We start from the raw sequence: 26,046 nt of genomic DNA, 5'->3' as shown, positions 1-26,046 counted from the left end.
TAGAGTTGGTGCAGAAACGTTGTTAATGGTTCACATTAGAAGTGTAGCAAAGATATCATAGAAGCTATGCAATTAAGACAAAACTTTTTAACAAGGCGAAAACTCTGACACGTGTTGTCCAGGTGTGCCGCTTCATTGCTGTCTGAAAAACCAAGCGCTGTGTCGTACAATGCACGCAGGTATCGACTGTCGAGCTCATGGGCCAGGCGAAGATACCGGACACAGTGACAGTGCTATTCTCCCTTAATGTGGGAGCGACCATGTTTCAGCTGCCAGGGAGGACGGGCAAGTCGACGGTTAACTACGGCGACGCCTGCTGGGATGTCGGTACTGTTATGTATGAAGACGTGAGTGCGCCGAAGGGCAGCTTGACGAGTTTTTTCAAAGCAGAGAGATGACTTCATGCTCTTCATTTCATTGCGCAAGTGGTGTAGCAGCTCCTGAATTTAGTTATAATAGTACAGCTTAGAACTTTAAACAACTTTAGGGTTCGAATAACAGCGGATAAATCACACGGGTACAAAAAATGAATATCGATTACAGAAGCAGTGGATATATTTAGGACATATTACACAATGGAGGAAAGAGAGAACTGAGGAGAGGCGGTTGCGTAGCAATTTTTGAAGCAGGCTCCCCCTAGCCCCCCCTTCACCCCCCCCCCCCTCCCTTCTTGGCCGCCGTCTCAGCGCGCTGGCGCCGCAGGCATTGCAGCACACGACACCGCCGCACCCAGCGTTACTATTGGCTGCGTCATCGGCCAAAGACTACCAGTAGCCTATGCAAGTGCGCGTGACTTCCGGCACACTTTTTGGCGTGCAGCTTGGAGAGCGAGGGCCTCTTCTAAGTTTTCCTTCCTCCATGGACTACACACATTTCCCGACGAAACCTCTGGGTGCAATGGCCCTGTCTACTCTTTTTTTCACCCTCAATGCCCATAAAACGCTCATTCTGTCCCCCCCCCTCCCCCTCCGAATGTGCGCATGGCTTGGTGGCGGCCATGCCCCCTCCACCGCACCTGCACCGTAGCCATCATCTGCAGTTCGCGCCGCCATAGCGGGCCAGACGGAGCGAAATCGCTTCCCATGAGCTCCTGCCTCGTTGTCTCATTTCACCTGGAAAAACTCAACTTAGTCGAAGATGGAGTACCGCATTTTCCGGTGTATAAGACGCGGTTTTTTTCCAAACATCTTGCTGGTGCGTCCTATACAAGGGTGCGTCTTATATGCGAATTTTTCGTTTTTTTTTGTGGGTTCAGAAATTACTCAGGTTCATGCTCAAGCTTTTTTCACCGAAAAAATATCACTACCAATGATGCGGTAGTAGCACGGTTAATACTTCAATACGGGGACCGCCGTGCGCAACTTTTTTTAGGTGAACTTTATCATGAAACGGCGGGGATGACGAATTCCAGAATCGCAAACACGCGGTCGTTTCGGAGGCGCAAGCAAAAGTAATGTGAAATTCCCAAAGATGGCGACAGTCGCGCTTCTCGACATTGTCAAGACAAGCCAAGCCGGCGTTCTTTTTTAGTCATTCTTTGCAACTTCGCAACCGTGTACGTATTACGTCTGTGTTGGTGACTTCGGCGTGTGTTTTCCACTACCTACACCTGTCGTGCTCGGTCTTACTACAGTATGCCACCGAAGTTGCGTAAGAGCTACACCGCAAAGTTCAAATTATCTGCGGTCGAGTATGCTACCGAAAACGGAAATCGGGCTGCGGGCCGCCATTTCGACGTCACCGAGAAGATGATTCGCACGTGGCGACAGTCGTCCGCCAAACTGCAGGCGATGAAGAGCGGAAAGAAGGCTGACCGCGGGAAGAAGGCGCGGTGGCCTGAACTTGAAGACCGTCTCCTCAAGTGGGCTCTTGAACAACGGGCTCTAAGTAGGGCTCTGTCAACCGTGCAGTTGCGCTTGAAACCACGCACTTTGGCGAGTGAAATCGGTGCCGCTGATTTTGTTGGTGGGCCGTCATGGTGCTATAGATTTATGCAGCGCAAAGCCTTGTCTAGCGCGAACGACAATGTCTCAACAACTACCAGACGATTTCGGAGAGAAAGTGGAAAAGTTCCATGAATTTGTGAAGAAGGAAGTCGAAAAGAATAACATCATCGACAGCCACATCGTAAACGTGGACGAAGTGCCTCTAACATTTGACATCCCTATGTCAAAAAGTGTCGCTCAGAAAGGTGATAAGACTGTCACAGTACGAACAACTGGGCACAAAAAGTCTCACTTCACTGTCGTACTTGCGTGCTGTGCTGACGGAACAAAGCTGCCGCCGATGATAATTTTTAAAAGGAAAACGATGCCAAAAGAAAGCTTTCCGCCTGGTGTTATTGTCACAACTAACAAGAAGGGCTGGATGGATGAGCAAATGATGGGAGTTTGGCTCGGAAAGTGCTTTTAGAAGCGTCCGGATGGATTTTTTCACTCCCGGAAAGGCCTTCTGGTTATGGATAGCATGCGGGCGCACATTACTGACTTGACACTGAGGCAAATCAAGGCGAAGAACTGTACCCCTACAATAATACCCGGTGGTTTGACGAAGGTTCTACAGCCTTTGGATATTTCCGTCAACCGCAGCTTTAAAGCTGTTTTGCGACGTATTTGGGAGGCGTGGATGACGGAAGGTGAGCACAGCTACACCGCAACTGGACGCATGAGGCGCGCTTCTTACAGCGAAGTTGTGAAGTGGGTCCATGAGGCCTGGAGTGCTGTTAGAGTGGCAACCATAACTGCAGGGTTCCGGAAGGCTGGCCTGCTAGCTTCATCGCCAACCGAGCACGACGACAATCAGACCAGCGGTTCTGAGTATGAAGAGAATGCTTCAGCCGCGTTGCCTCCAGAAATGGGCGAGCTTATTGAGAGCGCATCCGAAGATGAAGACTTCGATGGTTTTAAGTAAAAATAAAATGTTGTTATGGACATATGGGAGAGTTCTTTCGTCGTATTTTTCTTTCTTTTTTGCTAAAACGTGGGCGGGTATGGCGTGAGTGTTGCCTTTTGCGATCACTTAGCGTTGCTTAAGAACTTCTCACAGGCCGCCGCGGTGGCTCAGTGGTTATGGTGCTCGACTGCTGACCCAAACGACGCGGGTTCAATCCCGGCCGCGGCGGCTAGAATTTCTTTGAAGGAGAAATTCTTGAGGCCCGTGTACTGTGCGATGTCAGTGCCCGTTAAAGAACCTCAGGTGGTCGAAATTTCCGGGGCTTTTCACTACGGCGTCTCTCATAGCCTGAGTCGCTTTGGGACGTTAAACCCCATAAACCATAAACGAAGAACTTCTCACAGATAGGTAGGTAGGTGGGTAGGATAACTTTATTTAGCTCTACGGAGCTTTTATGCGATCAGATGAGTCCACCCATGGTTCATTTCGCGATGGTCGATCAAGCGTGTTTAATTAACCCTGACTAGCCTAAGTGGGTAAATTGGGGTGCGTCTTATACACGGGTGCGTCTTATATACCAACTTTTTTCAATGAGAGCCTTCATATATGGCGAGTGCGTCTTATACAAGGGTGCGTCTTATACACCGGAAAATACGGTACTCCGTTTTCTTCTAGTAATCAAGCAAAATCCGTGGATCACCGGCTTTCACCCGTTAGTCTAGATTTCGCCATTCTCTGCACGTCTGAAAATCCAAGGTGGAGAACGCTGCACCAAACCCAGGCGGCGTCGGGCCGTCAGCCCGAAGGAACGCTGCTGCCTCCAACGCGGGACCCGCGAGGATGGCTGACGACGACGCGGCGGCGTCGGCTGCAGCCACGACACCGATTGAAGAGAATCTTCAGCCCGAAGACAACACAACGGACCTCTCGCACAAGAGAACCATCGACACCGTCGGATGGTTCACTGGAAAATACCACAACTCGAGACTGATATCCGTTCCGGAGACCGGGGCCGACGCGGCGGACAACTGAGCACTGAGCCAACCCGAACTGAAGTGGAATCCCGTTCGCAGAGAGAAGCTACTTCCACTGCAAAAAACGATTTGAAAGTCATCATAAGAACGAAGAATCAATAACATAACAACACCACAATACTCACCATCAGCGAACTGAGCACGCATCAGATGACGCCGGCTATAACAAAAGCGTGCGAAAAACCAGACATCTGCAACGAAGGCAGCTTTCTTATATGGCTGCGCAATGGATCCAAAATAGCTATACTCAGCACGACAAGCACGGAGACTGCAAATGCTTTGCAGAGCATTTCAAGTCTACGCTTTTGTGCAAAAACCTATGTGGTGGCGGCTTACGTGGCAGCGCCGGAGAATTCGTGCAAAGGTGCCATTCGAGGACTGGACGCAGAGACCAAGCCAACTGATTTACTATCGCATCTTGGGTTACATACCTAAGGAGTCAAATATTTTATCTTAGAATGCTTGCCAAATCCGCAAGCGCGGTCATTAACTTAGAAGAAATATATTCCCCCGCTACGTTTACTACTACGGCGGCGAGATCCGTTGCTACCCCTATCGATCATCGCGGCAAGTTTGCTATATATGCTTCAAGGCCGGCCATAGGGCGGACGTCTGCCCGACACCTGACGCCGTCGTCTCATCCAAATGCACCCAGCCAGCGATCAAGGATATGGGCACAGCTGCGAGCCCAGATGTGCAGTATGAACGGAAACACACCCTACAGGGGCAAAGGAGTGGAAGGAAAGCCTCAGGAAAGAGAGACCACGGACGAGAGAAAAAGAGGAATCAGGCGGCGGAGACAGGGGTGACGGTCGCACTGGAGGACATGAGCGGGCCCGGAAACGCTGGTTTAGCGAGGACTACAGTTCGAAATCTGAGTCTAGATCGGCATCAAGATGAAGATAAGGTAGAAATCGGCGTCCAGGAGAAGAGAGGCTCCAGAATCCAAAACGAAGGAGCAGAAGAAGAAGATCATAACGAAAAAAGGAGAAAGGAGCCAGGGTGAGCTGGAAAGAGCATCTTTTCTCTACCTCTCGCACTGCTCCAAAAAAGACGAACGCAAAGACAGCAGTGATAGGTAAAAACAGTAATTAACAACCTAACGAGCAAGTTAAGAAGTTAAGACAAACAGTTCAGACGCTCAGAGCAGAAAACGCCAAGCTGAGAGAAAAACTTAACGATCTCACAGAAGAACTAAAGGCGCAGCGAACAGACTGGAACAACTCAAACCCGCAAACAAATGAAGCTCAGACGGCAACTATAGGGTGACAGGAGTTTACAACTGCCATGGCGGCTGTAACAAGACACTGATATCATGGACGTTGAATGCTTGGTCGCAAGGATGAAGACAGACAGGCAAAAACAAACCCGAGAGGTCACCCTCACTACCAACACACCCGAGGTGGATAAACATCTCTTACGCCTTTGGGATGCCAGACAAGGGCTGCTAAGAAGATTTAAAAGGCAAAAACATAACAGGCAGATCAAGCTTAAGATCGCCAAGGTCAGCAGACAAGCCGAGGAATATGCGATGAAGCTCTCGAGGCGCGACTGGGACCAAAAATGCAACAAGCTGTAGGGGACACTAGGTTGGGCAAAGAAAGACATGGGCCTTGCTAAGGGTTCTCATAGACCCAATCAAGACAAAATCCGAAACACGTAGGTCGACCGAAAGGATCACGCACCAATTCCAAGGCACCAACAAGGAAATGCTAGAGAACATCAAGCAGCTCTATATCGGTAAAGTGACACGCGCATACAGCCGTTTGGCATGCACGGACGAAGCGAATCCTGCTCTGAACGAACCCCTTACCATAGAAGAATTCAGATAGGCTGTGATGCCCGCCACAAGGAACACAACTCCAATGAAGGATGGCATCATTAACGCCACGATAAGGAACCTAGATGACCATTCAGTCAAAAGATTCCTGGAATTTGTCAACAAACAATGGGAACAGGGGTCCATCCAGAACTACTGGAGACATGAGGAAATATTAATAATTGCGCAGTCTGGAAGGACTCCAAACCTGAAAAATCTTGGACCCGTATCGTTTACTCTATGCTAGGGAAAATTATACAAGAGAGGTGTTCATCAGATGTTGCAGACCCGCATTGAAGACAACGAACTCCTGCAGCACACTATGTTTGGATTTCGAAAATACCTGTTAGCACGAGACGTTCTCCTGCAGATCAACGAAGAGGTGCTCAATACTGTTCCAAAATATGGAAAAAACATCTTGCTCGCTCTAGATCTTAAAGCGGCCTTCGACAACGTCAGTCACAGGACTGTGCTTGAGAGGCTTAGCACTTGGTTGCGGGCAGAGATTATACAGCTATGTAAAAGCCCTCCACAGCAACAGATCCGCTACCATTGGAATAGGAGGTATCTGGGCTGACACGCTCATCACCCTCAAAAAAGGAACACCGCAAGGCTCTGTGATATCTCCTATGTTTTTAACATTGTTAAAAACATAGATGTCACCATTGTTATCAACATTGTTAAAAACATAGGAGCTTAACAAGGAAGCTCGAAGAAATTGAAGGAATAAGACATGCCATCTATACGCAGACGATATCACATTCTGGGTGACATGTGGAACCGATGAGAAAAACAAGACCTTCTTCAGCGGGCAGGAGACACGGTCATCGCTTACGCCCAACACTGCGAACCTGCATGCTCCCCTGAAAAATGCGACGTGCTCAGAGTGTACAGAAGAGGGTATGAACTGTAAAACTCAATTACCGTTTACATAGGGGAAACGAAGATTCCAGAAGTATCGAAAGTTAAGATCCTTGCCATGTGGATACAGAGTAACGGTTGTTAGGTAGCACAATCAGACTGCTCGCAAATACCAAAGCACAGATCACAACAATGATTGCGCGAATTACCATTCGAAGAAGAGGTATGAAGGAGGAGGGCACATTTAAGGCTAGTACAGGCCTTCGTGGTCAGTAGAATAATATACAGCGTCCCTTACCAAACACCGCTCCACGAAGAAAAGGAACGATTAGAGCCAATTTCTAGGAAAGCATACGAATGCGCCCTCGGGCTGCCTGACAACACTTCGACGGAAAAATTCCTTAAATTGGGCATAAAAAGCACTGTACAAGAACGTATCGAGGCCCATCTTCTCGCACATAAAACCAGACTCATGCTGTCCCGAACGGGCATAAACGCGTTGCGTTTATTGGGCATAGGGGCTGCTTTCAGAGTAATCAAAAGTACAGCGAGCGTACCGAATGTATTCAGGAGGATCATTGAAGTCAGCCCGATTCCGAGAAACATGCATCCAGATGTACACAAGGCGAGGAGAAAGGCATGATCGGAAGCCCACGAAAGAAGCCTCGCCGGAAAAAAAAAAGGAATTATACGTTGATGTAACCACATACAGAGAACGATACGGCTCTGCAGCCAGCGTCGTGGATCACCAGCTCAGAGAAATCAACTGCGTTTCGATCAAAACCAACATCATCTTTGAGGCTGAGGAAGCAGCAATGGCACTCGCCGTCACCCACCAGGGCGAGGAGGCCCCATGCACACATAAATACAGACTCGCATGAAGTGTGCAGGAGGTACAGCAGCGGACGCATATCCACTGCGGGCATCTGCATATTCAAGACGAGGACAATAGCATTTACGAGGTACTTCATCGCGTGTACACCAGGCAATGAGGCTGTCAAAGGGAACCAACGCGCGGACGCCAACGCCTGAGCATACGCCCACCGGGAGGCGCCCACCGAAAGGGAACTAGACGCAGTCGCTAGACGGTATGGAACACCAACGAGCCCTCAGGAGGACCTTCCCCCTTCCACAAAAACCTTAGTAGAGAGCAGTCAGTTGACTGGAGACAACTACAGACTAATACATACCCGAAGCTCAGTTTACTAAGCAAAATCTATCCTTGAACATATGACAGCAAATGCCCGCCAAGCGGGGACCACTGAACGCTTTATCACGTTACATGGGCCTGTCAGAACACGCAAGCAGCGCCAATAAGCAACACACCAACACCGTAGCAGTGGGAGGTTGCGCTGTCTTGTTCGAAGCCGGAAGAACAGCTCAAGCTGATCGACAGGGCTCGCAAGACTGCAAAGGCCACTGGGGCCCTGGACTGAGGGACCCACCTACGCCACGAGAATACTCCTTGGAAATAAAATTTTTCATTCATTCATTCGGGACAGGAACCGTTCGCGTTCCTGAACTGTAGACCAGAAGCGCGGTTTGCTGTTGACCGCGTGGCTCCTCTCAGTGTCACTTCCAATTAAGAGCGCCGTGATCTCAGTGGCCTTTTTCTCCGCTGTTTTTTAGATTCCGCCTTTCGGGTGTCTCCAAGAGGGCCCTGGCTTCTGCTGCAGTCTCTGCTTGATTGATTTATTTCGTTTTCCCATGGGTTGGCGTTTCGTCTCAGGGAATTATTGTTTCTCCTTTATGCTGTATTGTTACGTTGTGTTTCTTTATAAATGATGTTGCTTGAGATTTCCTGCACTGGGCGCAACATCATAGGACGTTGCCCGCCCGGTGGTGCTTGTCAAGCTATGACTGACAGAGCATAGTTACGCTTCCCAAAGTTAGTGAAGTGATGGGCACGATCTACGCCTTCTGTATTACTGCCAAGAATTGGAGGCCAATATGTCTGTTACACGGCACTTTTTTTTACGTTTATTAGGGCGAAAGAAGTACTTTGATTTGGGCTAGTTGGTTCATATCTTGAAAGAAGTTAGGACGGCGCTAAGACGACAAAGACAAAGAGGCACGAACACAACAGGACGGGCGCCAACTTGCAACTGAAGTTTATTGCACCAAACCCCTACATTTTATGCATCAACTGAGCCGTATCACAACAAGCTTATCACACAACAAAATGCAATTTCTTCAATAGTCAGAACATCGGAAGTAGGCGCTACTTTTACAGACCAGAGACGCCTTCTGCACTATCCACTTGATAACAGCATTATTCTTACTTTATAAGTCCCCAGATTAAATGATTGCGCAACCCACATGAAAGCAATTGATCATCCAAATGATACACACACGCTTGGGCAAGGAAACCAGCGCGCAAACTCAACAATCGTGATTTAACACAAAGAGTGAAAATGAAAGAATGACCAACAACAAACGCGGAAAATTTGGTGGACATGAAAACTTAAACCTTCGGGGGAACCTCCCAGCGTCAATGTACTATAATTATCGTCAAAAATTAAAAACCTTTGAGAAAACCCTCAGCGTCAAAGTGCTACAATATTGGTTTCTACACAAACGTCTTTTCGGTCGATAAAACACATCGATGAAAAACAATGTATGCAGAAAACTTGCAAACGTTGAAACCTAAAGACAGCCTTCGAGAAACGCCACCTCAGCGTCACTAATTGAAATGGACGGCCTACTAACACATGCGCTTCCCGCTTTCTTAATAAAAAATGCCTCCACAACTTCTCGCTCAAATCTGTGTTTACCGCTCTTCAAAAAAGTTGTTTTGCTCAGATCCGGACTACACCCCTTGCACGTCTTGCAGTGATCTGCAAGGAAACTTCCATGATGTTGGCGCACATTCCGCAAGTGTTCACTGGCACGTTCATTAAAACAGCGACCGGTTTGCCCTATGTAAACTAAACCGCAGCTTAGAGGAATCTGATATACAACTTGTGATCTGCATTTCGTGAACAGTTTTTGATGTTTAATAGGGCAAACCGGTCGTTTCTTATCCGGTTTTGACATTGTGCAAATCTTTGACAACTTTGATGGGGCCGAGAACACAACCTGCACCTGATGTTTGCTTGCGACTTTTTTTATACCATGGGACACCTTATGCATGTACGGAATCACAGGGACCAATTTTTTTGCTTCCGGAAGTTTCTCATCACAAGGCCGCTTGAATTTCTGGATTAACGTTTCAGAAACAGCCAAAATCAAATGGGGCGGGTAACCCGCTTCGTGCAACCTCTGAATTTGGGCGCCAAAGCTCATAGACATCGTGTGATGGCACGACTTTCTTAAGGCATTCTGAAGGGAATTAGCGATTATTGCTCTTTTTACAAGTTTAGAATGAGCACTATCAAACGGTAACAGCCCTTTCTTAGATCTGGGATTGTACGCCCAGCATAGGTGATCCTCCATAAAAACCAATCTAACGTCTAAAAACTGCAGTTCGCGATTCACTGGTAACTCCCACGTGAACTTGAGGCCCTGGCTGTTACTGGTGAAGACTGATAACACACTTCCTGCCGCCGAAGCTACATCGGACTCATGAACATTCTTCATGATAACCAAAAAATCGTCCACGTATCTAAAAATAGATACTACACGTGGATCTCTAAGTTGAACTTTGATTTGATTCCCAACAGCTGACAAGAAAATATCACAGAGTACAGGTGCCACTGAAGACCCTATGCATACACCTTTTTTCTGGACAAAGAAGCTACCTTCAAATGAAATGGCTGTCGAGTCTAAGTAGAATTGTAACAAAGCTACAAAACTATCACTGCTAATGCCAGCTGCATTTTGAAACTGAACTTCACCTGTTGTGATGATCTTATCTCTGACCGCGCTTAGAAGTCCATGATGAGGAACAGAGTAATATAAATCTTCAATATCGATGGAGAAACCCATGTACTCGAGGGAGGGCAAAACGTCCAGTTGCTGCACGACATACGAGGAGGTGGTTCGTAGTTCCTCGTATGTCGTGCAGCAACTGGACGTTTTGCCCTCCCTCGAGTACATGGGTTTCTCCATCGATATTGAAGATTTATATTACTCTGTTCCTCATCATGGACTTCTAAGCGCGGTCAGAGATAAGATCATCACAACAGGTGAAGTTCAGTTTCAAAATGCAGCTGGCATTAGCAGTGATAGTTTTGTAGCTTTGTTACAATTCTACTTAGACTCGACAGCCATTTCATTTGAAGGTAGCTTCTTTGTCCAGAAAAAAGGTGTATGCATAGGGTCTTCAGTGGCACCTGTACTCTGTGATATTTTCTTGTCAGCTGTTGGGAATCAAATCAAAGTTCAACTTAGAGATCCACGTGTAGTATCTATTTTTAGATACGTGGACGATTTTTTGGTTATCATGAAGAATGTTCATGAGTCCGATGTAGCTTCGGCGGCAGGAAGTGTGTTATCAGTCTTCACCAGTAACAGCCAGGGCCTCAAGTTCACGTGGCAGTTACCAGTGAATCGCGAACTGCAGTTTTTAGACGTTAGATTGGTTTTTATGGAGGATCACCTATGCTGGGCGTACAATCCCAGATCTAAGAAAGGGCTGTTACCGTTTGATAGTGCTCATTCTAAACTTGTAAAAAGAGCAATAATCGCTAATTCCCTTCAGAATGCCTTAAGAAAGTCGTGCCATCACACGATGTCTATGAGCTTTGGCGCCCAAATTCAGAGGTTGCACGAAGCGGGTTACCCGCCCCATTTGATTTTGGCTGTTTCTGAAACGTTAATCCAGAAATTCAAGCGGCCTTGTGATGAGAAACTTCCGGAAGCAAAAAAATTGGTCCCTGTGATTCCGTACATGCATAAGGTGTCCCATGGTATAAAAAAAGTCGCAAGCAAACATCAGGTGCAGGTTGTGTTCTCGGCCCCATCAAAGTTGTCAAAGATTTGCACAATGTCAAAACCGGATAAGAAACGACCGGTTTGCCCTATTAAACATCAAAAACTGTTCACGAAATGCAGATCACAAGTTGTATATCAGATTCCTCTAAGCTGCGGTTTAGTTTACATAGGGCAAACCGGTCGCTGTTTTAATGAACGTGCCAGTGAACACTTGCGGAATGTGCGCCAACATCATGGAAGTTTCCTTGCAGATCACTGCAAGACGTGCAAGGGGTGTAGTCCGGATCTGAGCAAAACAACTTTTTTGAAGAGCGGTAAACACAGATTTGAGCGAGAAGTTGTGGAGGCATTTTTTATTAAGAAAGCGGGAAGCGCATGTGTTAGTAGGCCGTCCATTTCAATTAGTGACGCTGAGGTGGCGTTTCTCGAAGGCTGTCTTTAGGTTTCAACGTTTGCAAGTTTTCTGCATACATTGTTTTTCATCGATGTGTTTTATCGACCGAAAAGACGTTTGTGTAGAAACCAATATTGTAGCACTTTGACGCTGAGGGTTTTCTCAAAGGTTTTTAATTTTTGACGATAATTATAGTACATTGACGCTGGGAGGTTCCCCCGAAGGTTTAAGTTTTCATGTCCACCAAATTTTCCGCGTTTGTTGTTGGTCATTCTTTCATTTTCACTCTTTGTGTTAAATCACGATTGTTGAGTTTGCGCGCTGGTTTCCTTGCCCAAGCGTGTGTGTATCATTTGGATGATCAATTGCTTTCATGTGGGTTGCGCAATCATTTAATCTGGGGACTTATAAAGTAAGAATAATGCTGTTATCAAGTGGATAGTGCAGAAGGCGTCTCTGGTCTGTAAAAGTAGCGCCTACTTCCGATGTTCTGACTATTGAAGAAATTGCGTTTTGTTGTGTGATAAGCTTGTTGTGATACGGCTCAGTTGATGCATAAAATGTAGGGGTTTGGTGCAATAAACTTCAGTTGCAAGTTGGCGCCCGTCCTGTTGTGTTCGTGCCTCTTTGTCTTTGTCGTCTTAGCGCCGTCCTAACTTCTTTCAAGATAGGGCGAAAGCCTTTCTTGGCTCATGACTGGCATTGACGGAAGGAGTAAGCGGAAGTTGTCCGCACGAACTGTCAGTGATAAGCGTAGAGGTAAATCAAACAAAAATGTAAAGGTTGATTAGGCGACATTTTTCTTCTTAGGGCCCATTCACACTTGAGTGTCGCAGGGGTCGCGCGACCAGCAGTCGCCTGCGACTACACCGCAGTTCGAAAACACCGATGTCCAAACTTGCAGAGGCGACCTGCGGGTCGCCTTCTCGTTCGATTCTTGTTTTGAATGAGAACTCTTGGGAATGACGCCGTTCGCGCGCTTTCGAGAGTTTCGTCTGCTTTGGCCGCGTCTCCTGCGCTCGCGCTTGGCCCTAGAAAGTATTCTGGTCACTCGATATTAGCAACTGGCTTCGACGACCTGAGAGGAGAGGAAGGTATAGCGGCAATGTGCACCGGGGCTGTACAAGCGGCCTGCCAGCCAGCCTGGATGCCGGCCGCTAGCATCAGAAAAATGCGTTAGTATGCTGTTTGTTCGCGTTCATACCATGCTCTGGGAAGTCGATATTCAAAAATGAATCACTTTTGAGGGTCGTTGGCCAATACCGAGCTGCTGGATACAAGATTTCTTCTCATAGCCGCCTTGCTGCTGTTGCCCAAAACGGCTCGATCGCTTGGCGTCTGTTTCTCCGCTGCTGAAGGCGTCGCGGAAATCGAGCATATTTATATATTATCGTAAGACGGGGTTCACAATAAAGCCGTAACAAAAGTAGCATCTTGGTTACAGCGCTGGTCAGTTGCGAAACGTCCTCAGCTGTGGCATCGATGTGAAACCGGCTAGGCTTAGTGACGACTACGGCAGCTCGGCGCACCCGCAAGCGGCGTCGTTGCCGAAAGCTCGGCTCGCTCGCTGATTGGTTAAGCGGTTTGCGACTCGCAGTCGCGAGGCTGCAAAATCGAGCAGCGAGCGACTGGCCCGCGACTGTCGCTTTTCGACCAAAACAGTCGCGCGACCTCTGCGACTCCCAAGTTTGACTGTGCCCTTTGCAACATATATGTAACGAAATAAAGCAGAAAATAAAACAAAAACAAAAAGTGATCAATATATAAATAAAATAAAAATCAAGCACTCAGAAAAATCTAGATCACTGCGTTAGCCCGGTTTGGAGTAATGCGAAAGTTTCGACACCTCCTCGGCGTTGGCCGCGCGTCTCGAACGGATGCGCCTCATTTCGGCTCCGGCGATTTTCGTCCGGATTACCGAAAAACTCCATACGACCGCAGAAAGTTTGCTTCTGCTAGACGGATAACATCTTCCGGCACCCAAAGATACCGCTCTCGACCAGGTGGGCCAGTTTTTGGGCCTTTTAGCGCCATTTATGTCTTCACCCTGTGGTAGCTCCAGCTAGGCCTAAAGCCAAGTAGCCTGTCTCCAGCGTTATTTGCGGACGCCATGGCGGCTGCCGGTCGCCGCTGGTACGATCCCGAGACGATGGCATGGACAGAAGTCGTCGAAGGCGTCCTGCCTCTGTCTGAAACTTCCACTGAGACGCAGGAGATATTGGACGAAAGTCTTTTCTCGTTAGTCGTACTTCGTAAACGCCAGAAATGCCTGAACACCTCGGCGGTCAACGGATAATCCGTGACTGCTGCTGTTTCTGTGCATCCGAATACATCAGCTCTCTCAAACAGTGGTATCGACGAAATGGTGGCCCTCCGCTATGCCTTGACTCCGCAAAGAACATTTCACGACCACCTGGGGATCTTTAACGTGCACTGACATCGCACAGCACACGGGCGCCTTAGCGTTTTTCCTCCGCGGCGGCTGCGTTTTTATGGAGGAAAAACGCTAAGGCGCCCGTGTCCTGTGCGATGTCAGTGCACGTTAAAGATCCCCAGGTGGTCGAAATTATTCCGGAGCCCTCCACTACGGCACCTCCTTCTTCCTTTCCTCTTTCACTCCCTCCCTTATTCCTTCCCTTACGGCGCGGTTCAGGTGTCCAACGATATATGAGACAGATACTGCGCCATTTCCTTTCCCCAAAAAACCAATTATTAATTATTATTATCGTCATCATGCCCAGAGGGACGATCTCCCTGAAGACGGTCCTGCAGAACGGCGAGCTTGGTGCTTTGCTCTCAGCCTATGTAAATGCCTCTTCAGTGGACACACTATCTGGCCCATCTGGGACCAAGATATCATCATCTCCACCACTCAAGTAATCAATGCGGCGAACGCGCTTGCTCGTGAATTTACCCTTAATTCATCCAATGGCTCCATTCGGATGGTCAGCCACGCCAAAGTCGACGGTGAAGTTAGCAGGGGGATTATCACGGTCCATAAAACGAGACTTCTGCCACCCTGAAATCTAAAGTCCAGCGGCGCGGATGAGAGATAGCTTTCATCCGCAAACTGGGGATATCGACGATTGCCCTCTTCACCTTCGTGTGGCATATAGTACCGCGTTACGTGCACAACAGTGTGGTGACTGTGGTGCGCGAATATAAGCAGACTATTCCCGCGTTTTTCCGATGCGGCACCTTCTATCACCGCGTGGACTTAACCCTCATGACAATCGCAGCGGACACTGCGGCCAAACGGTCGATGTCCTCGAAGATGGCAACTTGGTATCCCACGAGTTCAAACCTTCCTGCATCGTCTGTGGTGGCGGCCATCTTACAGGCTCTCAAAACTGCGAAGCCAAATTTCGACGCCTGCACCACGACCGGTAATAGAAAACAATCTCAGAGTGCAGTGGCACCGCGTCCTGGCACCTCTCCGAAAGTCCCCCCGCCTAGGAACAAGATAGTGCAAAGCACAATCACACAAGCGCAACAGGCGGGCGCCTTGCCCGGGTGTGCCCCCAAGCCTCATCGATCAACTAATCAGAAGGCGTCACATGATCCAGGCGCCCCCGCATTCCAAAACGGGTATTTTCCTGCTCTCATGGGCCCTCCGCCTGGCGCGCGAAAGAAGACACCACAGCCGAAGGTAGGCAGCTGAGATGGGCCTCCTCCGCCTCCCCATACTCCCTTACCTTCTGCTCCCCTAAATCTTCCTCCTCCTCCCCTTAACTCTGACGTCATGGACCTCCACCGCGAGCTCGAGACTCTCCGGGCGCAAAATGATCAACTCCACGCCAAAACTCACGCGCTAGAAACGGCTCGCCCCCCCCCCCATTCCCCCCCCCCCCCCCCGCCGCCCGCTGCCCAGGTAGCTCCGGAACCGACGCAAGAAGTGCCGGCGGACCCGACACCCTCTAGCTCTGACGTGCGTTTCAATGCCCTCGAAAATGCCCTCGCCCAATTCACGACTCAGATGTCCATTTGTGGCCAAATCCAAAACAACCTGCTCAAGGCAGTCACGGCCACAGTTACGGCCGCCGTGAAAGCCAATATTAAGACCTGGCTAGAGTCAAACGCTCGGATTCTGGGCCGAATGGGACCCCTCAAAGACGCGAACCGCCCATCAATATTCAACCGACCCATTGATCTAACCGAACTCTCGGAGGAACCGGAAGCGCTCCCGCTGGAGGTGACGGAACCTCTTCCGGCTCTCCAAGGCAATCTGCCTTCAAATCAACATTGCTGCGTCCCCTCCCAGCCAACCACCTAAAAGAAGCCCCCCCCCCCCCCTTCCGCAAAACAGCAAGCTCTTTTACTTGTACAGTGGAACTGTCGGGGTTTTCAAAGACAGGACCAAGCGCGCCAACTTAAGGACGTACATTGACAACCTCGATCCCTCCGCCGCAGTCCTTGAGTTGGTAGAAACCGGGGATGCAGTCAAGCTCTCGGGATATAGTACTATTCAACGAGAACCGTTTACCTGTCTCCTAGTCAATAACGCCTACACAGCACAGGAGGTTAACCGCGACCTAAATCTGGAATATTCGTGATGGTCTCTGTCCTCCCTCTACGGCGAACAGATAGCCCCGCACACATCCTTAATATCTGCTGCCCCCCGAAACTCAAAAACATCAGTTTTTCTAACATCCTTGGCACAGCGCTGAGGATCGCGGGTCACGACCCCCTCATGATATTGGGCGATTTTAACGCGCCCTGGCCCATGTGAGGCTGTCGCATAGAAGAGCCGCGTGGTCGTAACTTGGCGGAACCTATCTATGCTGGGCATCACTCTTCTAACCGACCCTGCCCACTCGACACGTGTAGGGAATTCCGTCACTCGGGACACCTGCCCCGACCTTACCCTGAAGAAACACATCCGATACATACGCAGAGCGGATCAACACTGAGAACACCCTCGGTAGCGACCACTGCATACTGAACCCTGTCATTTACACTCGACCCTTACATCGCCCCCTTGCACAAGCCAAACCTCTCGACTGGAATGCTTTCCGCCAGGCCCTCCCAGTAACTTCTATCGTGGAGCAAGACTACTCCGCTTGGGCACACGGACTCATGCAAACACTCCGTTCACACGAAAAGCAGATCCAGCTTACGGAGCGTGCATCGGACGTGGCTAACCACCTGATGCACCTCTGGGAAGCTCGCCTCAGCCTCATTAAACGATGGCTGCGGCAGAAACACAATCGTAAGCTCTGCACTCGCATATCTGACCTCACCCAGCAAGCTGCCGTGTATGCTGCCCAGCTCGCCGACAATAACTAGGTAAGATAGATGCAACAGCGCAGCAAGACAGATGTCTAGCCGCAACACTTGGCGGCTTTTAAGGAGTCTCATATACCCCACACAAACACGCGCAGAAACCCAGAAAGACATCACTCGCGCGATATACAATTTTCAAGGAAACACAGAGTAGCTAGCGAACTCCTTACGGACACAATATCTCAATCAGGATCAAGATCCGCGTGGGCAGGATTGTTCGTATACAGGCAGCGATAATCTGGAACTGGATCAGCTTTTGCAGCTTCACTACCTTCGCGCGGCTCTTGCCAAAATGCGCAGGGGGACGGCGACCGGGATGGATAAGGTCACAAACTGTTGAGAAACCTTCGCGATCGGCCATACGAAACCCTACTTGAATATATCAACACCATTCGGAACGGGGACACTTCATTGGCACCCGATTGGAAGACATCACTGGTAACCTTTATCTCGAAGGCGGGGAAGCCGGTAAACACATGATTAGGGAAACTGTTGGAAACGATGGTGCGTGTCCGCCTCTCCGAATATCACGAGAGCAAGAACACCTTCGCGGACACTCTGTTCGGTTTCCGACCTCGGAAGTCCGCACAAGACTTCCTTTTACAGCTGCATCGCGAGTATCTCGAACCCATAACACACCCACAATGACAAGATAGTCCTAGCACTCGATCTGAAGGGCGCGTTTGACGGTGTTAAACACGTCTTAGCGAGACACGTCTTAAAACGTCTTAGCGAGACCAACCGCGGTTCTTGTACATTCAACTACATCAAACATTTCTTAACAGACCGCTTGGCCTATATACCCATTCAAGAGACCGAGTACGGTCCGCTTGAGATGGGAATGCGGGGCACTCCACATGGCAATGTGTTTTCTCCGCTTCTCTTAATTATTGTCATGATGCACCTCACGGCACAGCTAGCGGTTGTCGACGGTGTTCAGCATGCACTGCATGCCATCTGGGCTGCTACGGGAAAGAAAAGAGAGATGGAGGAATGCCTGCAAGCAGCGGCGGACATAGTAGACGACTATGCTACGTACTCCGGCGTCCAGTGCTCCCCGTCCAAGTTTGAATTTGTGAATAATCGACATTCTCCGAAATGTAAAATCTCAGTTAAGCTTTCGCTCGCCAGCAGCCCCATCCGTGAAGCGCAGAAGCTCCGAATACTTGGTCTCATCATTCATCAGCATCGCAGGGCAGATACAACCCTTGCCAAACTCCGCAAAGTCGGCAAACAGGTGGGCCGAATGGTTCGCCGCGTTACCAACTAGCGAGAAGGGTTGCCAAGTACGGATGCGGTGCGGCTTGCCCATGCCTTCGTAACTATTCGAGTACTGTACTCGACTCCTTATCTACGCTTACTAAAACATCAGGAAGATTGCTTGGAGGCTGTACTACGCAAAAGTTTCAAGAGAACCCTCGATCTCCCGATCTCCTCTTCCAACGCGCTGCTTCTGGCGTTGGGGACGGTGGACACATATCGGGAACTTCGCGAGGCGCATCTCGTTAACCAATACACGCCTCTCGCCCAGACAGTGTCCGATCGCCGCCTCTTGGATCGGTTACATGTCAACCATGACTACCATATGATGGAACGGGTTCGAGTGCCCCAGCTGTGGAGACGTGCCCTCTACGTTCGACCCCTTCCGACTAAATTAACCAGGAGGACCATAATGGGCGGCGCCAGGAGCGGCGGATGCCTTGCACCGCCACTAAGGCTCAAAGAACACCTCTTTTATATCGACATTGCAGGCCCCTACCACTCCTGGGGGCATGGTACACGGCTGCAGTCATGCACGAGGGAAAACTGGTGGATGGCCTCTCGTTCAGAGCGCCCAGCTCAGCTCATGCGGAGGAGGAACGATGGCCCTCGCAGCCTCCCATCCGGATTTGAAATTCATCCTCACAGACTGTCGCGGAGCCTGTCGTAACTTTGAGTTAGGTGGATCACTCTTCTTCATCACAGTACTCGCGACTGCGATCCAACTCATTGCACAATCATATAGGTCCCCCAAGGCATGAAAGGCATGTACCAAGGCATGCAAGGCAAGGCTAACGAAGCCGCCCATGAGGCAGCCTGCGCACTCACTTACCGGGCACCAGGAGTTTCTTGGGATGACCTTAATCCAGATCACAGCCCTCTTCTTTTTTTGAACATATTACGGAGCACTATCGTGCCGAAAACCGGCGCTACCCGGTTCCTATGAAGGGACTGGGTTAAGCTTGCAAACGAACTCTTCTTAGGCTCTTTATAAACACCCAGCTGTGCCCGGCGGTTCTCAAGCACTTTCATTCTTCTTTCGACGGCCGCTGCTCATTCTGTGGGGAGGTGGCCGACACCTTGCACATGGTTTGGGCATGCAGACAAAATCCTTCTCGCCCCCCACCACCCCTTACCCTACTCGAGAGGCCTGGGAGGCGGCTCTGCTCGGCTGCGAGGAACTATCGGCCCAACAGGCCCTGGTTCGGCCGACCTGCGCACCGGTCAGGACCAACGGGGTTCCGGAATGAGGGACTCGGCCTTATATTGTAAGGGCAAGAGACATTAGAGGCCTCTCCCCGAGCACCTCTCTGTATATATAGATAAATAAATGCTTTTCACCACCATCCTCAGTACTCGTCGCCTCTATATCCTCCTATTTTCCTCTATTGCCCATATCTGTCTGAGAATTTGGGTAATTCGTCTAATTCGCACCATGCTTCGTTTTAAACTTTCAAATTTGGCGCCGGGCGTTTGCTACACCAACAGTTCCAGTCACGTGGTACAACAATTTTGGTGTTTGAAATCTGGCGCCTCTTTGCCTTGTCTACGGCAACTTTTTGCAGAATTTTGGCTCTGGTAATTAACTATTCAACCGATCGTCGATAACTTTTTTTTGCGCCGCATTCACTTTTAAGACGTTTGCTCTTTCTAGTTCTGCACAGTGGCTGCGGACACGTTTTGATGGCACGAAACCGCCGACATAGACTAGCAAAGGTATCGCTTTAATAAAAACAAAGGAAAAAATAAAAATAGGAGGACGCATAAGCTTCGTCTTTGAGTTCGGGACGCAACAGCGTCTTGCAGCGTTGCTAAGGGGTCCACTGAACGCCATTGCCCGTTCCGAAGGGCGAGTTGGACAATTTACGGAAAGGAAATGACGCCTGTCTCACATATCTCGGTGGACACCTTGACCGCGCAATAAGAAAAAAATGAAAATTGGTTTTTGGGGAAAGGAAATGGCGCAGTATCTGTCTCACATCTCGGCGGACACCTGAACCGCGCCATAAGGGAAGGGATAAAGGAGGAGTCAAAAAGGAAAGGAAGAGGTGCCGTAGTGGAGGGCTCCGGAATAATTTCGACAACCTGGGGATCATTAACGTGCACTGACATCGCACAGCAGACGGACGCCTATGCATTCGCCTTCATCGAAACGCTTCCGCTGCGGTCGGGTTCGAACTCGGAACTCCGGATCTTTATCCGAGTGCCCTGAGTTCCCGGGTTCGAACCTGACTGCGGCGGCAGCGTTTCGATGAAGGGCAAACGCATGGGTGCCGGTAAGAGAAGAAAAATGAAATGAACATTGGTTTTAAGGAAAGGAAGTGACACTTGCCTCACGTATCTCGGTCGACACCCGAACCGCGCCGTAAGGGAACATTTCCGATGTGCGGTGCCGACACCTACAACTAATAATACTACTACGAAGTCTACGGTGTTTTGACCGAACGAGCTGTATATGCTGCCGCGTAGTAAAAGCAAAAACAAACAAACAAAAAGTACGGAAATGAAAAATGAAGGTAGAATGAGGCAAGGAAGAGGCCTTGGCGTTTGTGCTGTTGCGCAGACTTAAGTGCGATCCGGTTTTTTTTATTTTTTACATACCGTTCTCCTAATTTACGACCTAGAGTGGTGAGTTGTCGTATAGCCTATTGTGAGAATGAACAATCAACGGCAGCAAGAAATAGCGCAAGGCAGCAACAGTATACTATACAATTTCGCAAAACGAAATCGCTAATTAAAAGCACCGACTGAGAATGACATTTTCCCGTTTTCACTTTCATCGTGTGCTACGCCGTTTTTTGCTGTACCGCGATTTTACCAGAAATGAAGACGGGTAAATTCTTCGAATATGTTTTTCTCTTGCGGTTTCTCATTGTTTATTTGGCATTAGAGGCTGTACTGGTTCCTTAAATTATTCTGTTTTTATACTGTACGTCGTGGTCTAGCCATGCGTATTTTAATACCCGGCAAAAGGCTAGAGAATCATATGATGGCTGTCGTTATGCTAATGCGCGAGCACTACATCTTCTTCAAAGTCAGTTATTGCCACTGGCAACAACAGGCGGCAATATGATTGCTTGGATTTTCGTATTAATGTGACGAGGTTTCACGTCCCCCCCATTCTTCGAACTCGCTATGTCATGTAAATACTACAAAATGGCAACTTTCTCCGGTGTTGTTTCGGTTTCAACAGCACAAAGGTAGTTGTGATGTCAAAGGTCATGCGGCGCATACACACACACCTATGCTGTCGTGCTCTTATTCATTCGATGTTGTTAGTGTTCAGGCCAAAGTAAAAACCACGAAGCAACAGTTATATCGCCATGTTCTTTTACATGTCACCAGACCGGTACTCACCCTTCACGCGGTAGTGATAGTTGGAAACCGAATCTTAAACAACGAAAGCTGAAAAAGCTTCACTATCAATTTACAGTCTCTTATTCTCAGGATACATAGTGTGCTGAGCGTCGGATGGTTCGCGAAATTATTATGAGAATAAAGAACGCAGATCCAGATCATGAGATTAATAGAAATAGCAGAAAAGTAAGAGGACTGAGTGCATTTTGCGGGTGCTGTCAGGTTTCGACAAACAACCCTGCAATGTTTCTGTTCCTCTGCGATTTGTGCTCTCTCGCGGCTGCCGTGCAGTAATTGGCCACAGTTCGTGACTAATAAAGCGGATTGTATGTAATTCTTGTATCTTGGTGGTTCTCACGCACGGGTACAAATTTGCAAACATGATGAAAATGATAGAATCCATATTTCGGGCCAATTAAGTAGCAGAAAAAAATTAGAGGAGGCAGCATTACGTGAAAGAACGGAAGCAAGTGCGGTTAGCTTACAAGCACGAGATGGTGATGTCCTGGCTGCAATCAATCAAGAGAAATTGAAATTCATCGGGCACGTAGTCCTATGCAGAGACTATTGCATAGAGCCCGCCACGGTGGCTCAGTGGTTTGGCGTTCGGGTGCTGCTCCAAAGGCTGCGTGTTCGATCCCGGTTGCATCAGCCGTATTTCGATAGACACGAAATACAAACACGTCCCTGCAGAGTGCAGTGAAAGCGGAAGGTAATGAACCTCACGTGTTCTATATCATTCGGGAGGCCTCCTCTATGGCGTGTCTGATAGCCTAAGTCACTTGTGGACGTTTAAACCCCCCAATCGAAATGCGTCAACACCTAACTCGTTCTGATTAAACAGGGGGTATCGAGTATCCGGTAAACATCGAAGAAGGCACACAATCAGTTTGGTACAAAAGACTGGGAAACATGCTGGTAAGGTAGTTGCTGCTGGCGCAGGGAGAAGTAACATCGATATAAGCATAGAGGGACCTTTGTGCTGAAGTTGGCGCAGCTGAACTGCTGATGATTATAATGAGCGTGCTCATTTAGTTTTTCTCTTCAATGCGGTGTGAATTCAGAACAGCTGCCTTTGTCCTGCTTCCAGACGTGCCAAGGAAAAGAACTACATACAGTAGAGTATGTCGACAAAGACCTCGTCATGATGCTCAAGCCGCAGAGCATCCAATTTCAGCCCCTGATTTTGTACGAGAACCACACCACAATGGAAATGAAGGTAAGCTCCACCTCTCCTCTTCTTATTGACTTCGCCTTACAATTTCGATCGTGGGGAGAAGTTCGCTCTGCTAATTCGCTGGGGCTGCTTGTTTTTGTTTCGATGCCTGCCTGCCTACCTCCCTCTCCTCCTCCCCACCCTCCTTCCCTCCCTCCCTCCCTCTCTTGCCTCCCTGCTTCCTCCCTTCCTTCCTTCCTTCCTTCCTTCCTTCCTTCCTTCCTTCCTTCCTTCCTTCCTTCCTTCCTTCCTTCCTTCCTTCCTTCCTTCCTTCCTTCCTTCCTTCCTTCCTTCCTTCCTTCCTTCCTTCCTTCCTTCCTTCCTTCCTTCTATCGCCCTCTCTAAGCCGCTGTTTATAACTCGATCTCTCGACTACCCAAGGATATTAAAATGTCTCACACTTCACACGGCCTCCGTGCTTAGCCAACGATGCCAGTTCTTACGCTGCCTGCTGCACTAGTGATGCAGATTATGACTACTTTAAGGCTAGCTGAAAGAAGTCAAAACCAGTGCCGGAAAGGGTGTCCGACTTGGTGATACACATACCAGGAATAAACGACGTGGGGCCGGCAGAAATTTCCATCTTTAAGTTTGCCATGTTCCCTATAAGAAGTAAAAAAAAAGTACTTACTGAAAAAGAAACCCGTGCAGCAGTGCAAGCGCTGATAGCATTTTTGATGTAACCGCTGCGAATAAATCAATTTTCGAAATCCAACGTAGCAGAAGCTCAAACATAATGCAGATTCATATCAGGACTACACCCCTACAGAGGCACTCGGGCGCAACTTGCGTTTTTTACGGGCTAAGCTCTTCGAGAACTCTTATCTCCTCTCCATATTCCTCTTAGGCTCGACCGGGTTTATGCACCATCAAGCGCGCCGCATATTTCAAGAGAAAGCACTCCCAGTCTTCTCCCCCCTTTCTTGCTACAAAACAGTGCGAGCGCTACAAGCGCAGCCGCAAATGAGACACGCTTCAGGGATGAAATCACCAACTATGGCCAGCCCGCTCCCACTTTCTCCACTGTCCCAAGCTCTCTCAGTCGCTTAATGCTATAAGTATGACGCAACTAAGCGCCTATGACTATGTGAGAGTTCCTCAGGATCAAGTGCTCACATCAGGCTTGACTGGTTTCTGTGCCTGCCCTTCCCGCTGTCTTGTGCATTTTACCTTTTGCGAGAAAGTCTTAACCACAGGGTGCATTTCCCGCAGATGGACCGCGTGTTCGACATGGTCGAGCGCAAGAACTTCGGCTGGTCGCTGAACTACGTCGATAAGGACGACTTACGGGGGCGCTGCTCACAAAGCGAAACCACGTCACATCCGCCATTTGTCGCCCACGTCAAAAACATAATTAGAAGACACCGCCGCGTTGAGTTAGAGTGACCTGCCTTCGCTAAGCATGTACGAGTGGAATCAGCTATTCTCTTTTATTATGGAACATATGATTCTTTTAGTACAGCGTGTACCATGTTACCGTTACCGTTACCGGAGTACCGGGAGCCGGCGCGCCGTCAGTGCGCATGGAAAAATCGCCTTGGTGGCGCGGGTGAACTGGCGATGGGCAGCCTCCCGGTACTACAGTAACGGTAGCGGTAGCATGACATTGCTTAAGGTGCCTGTTATGTTAAAATCGTCAGCCATAGCTGTGCATGCGATTATGTTTTATGTATTCAACAGAGATGTAGTAATGTAAAGATATTTCCCGCCATTGCGATGTTTATTTGTGTTTGTTTTTACATGTTTATGTCGCAGTAAGCAGACATAACGAAACGGATCCATTGCTTCATGAAGAATTCCACACTAATCCTCGCGCTTCCACTGAAATCCTCGTGTAAAAAATAAAATTGGATTTTTTTGCGCGCGTAATTCAATCGGTTTCTTCCTTCTTTAGTATAGAGGTCCTTTGCTTTTTGATCTTCACAATCGCTGGACGGCGACTGCACTCCGCACTGAGTTGCAATGCCCGCTAACGTTCCACAAATCAGGTTTGGCAAGCCAGGACAGAGTAGCAAATCTCACGGCAAGTAATACCTTGTGGCATTAGACCGCAGATGCGTGTGTGGGGGGCCCTCGGATATGACCGTACATGGTCTCTGAGCTTGGATGCCAAGCAACGGTTAAATAAGTTAAAAGCCTAGTGAAATCAGTTGTGAATCAATATCCTTGTGAAATGTTCGCTTATAGTGGGAAAGGAGAGCACCTCAATGCGCGCGCGCGCGCGCGCGCGCCCACACACACACACACACACACACACACACACACACACACACACACACACACACACACACACACACACACACACACACACACACACACACACACACACACACACACACACACACACACACACACACACACACACACACACACACACACACACACACACACACACACACACACACACACACACACACACACACACACACACACACACACACACACACACACACACACACACACACACACACACACACACACACACACACACACACACACACACACACACACACACACACACACACACACACACACACACACACACACACACACACACACACACACACACACACAACACACAACACACAACACACACACACACACACACACACACACACACAGGCTCATTGCCCCCCTCGTTATCTGGCAATAAATGTTTCCACCACCACCACACACCGACACGCGCGCACGCGCACGCACACGCACGCACACGCACGCACACACACAAATCGAATTCGTCCAGCTCGTACCGTATAACTAAACTATGGGAGAGTTGGACGAACGGATTGAGCGGAACTGCTTGAGACGTATACCGCACCAAGCACAAATTTTTCGTGCCCCACGACAAGGGGCACATTCCAGCCATCGCCTAAAGTCCGCTGCTGTAAAACCGACTCCGTTTAGCATGCTCAGATTACCGCAAAACAGCGGCTGAGTTGAAGCACGATACGCCCCATGGTATCGGTGACCGAGAAGCAGCGCGCATTCGTGAATGCGGCTCCCAAAACCGGTTAGCGCTGCCAGCACAATCGCGAATAAGAGGACGGGTAGGGCG

General features: G+C 49.0%; 1 protein-coding gene across 1 annotated transcript in view; it reads left to right on the top strand.

Moving 5' to 3' along the window:
* LOC144134104 (uncharacterized) overlaps window positions 1–24,762 on the top strand; it is a 51,573-nt gene extending 26,811 nt beyond the window's left edge. The window contains exons 8-10 of the mRNA XM_077667088.1: window positions 180–347; window positions 22,866–22,994; window positions 24,204–24,762. Of these exons, the coding sequence (XP_077523214.1) occupies window positions 180–347; window positions 22,866–22,994; window positions 24,204–24,377 (471 nt within the window). The 3' untranslated portion in view covers window positions 24,378–24,762. The remainder of the gene's footprint in view (window positions 1–179; window positions 348–22,865; window positions 22,995–24,203) is intronic.
* Window positions 24,763–26,046: the final 1,284 nt, after the last annotated feature.

This window comes from Amblyomma americanum, chromosome 5 (genome assembly GCF_052857255.1).
Source record: "Amblyomma americanum isolate KBUSLIRL-KWMA chromosome 5, ASM5285725v1, whole genome shotgun sequence".
NCBI lineage: Eukaryota > Metazoa > Arthropoda > Arachnida > Ixodida > Ixodidae > Amblyomma > Amblyomma americanum.
Note: the sequence above shows the minus strand (reverse complement) of the source record. Positions and strands in the feature narration are given on the sequence as shown.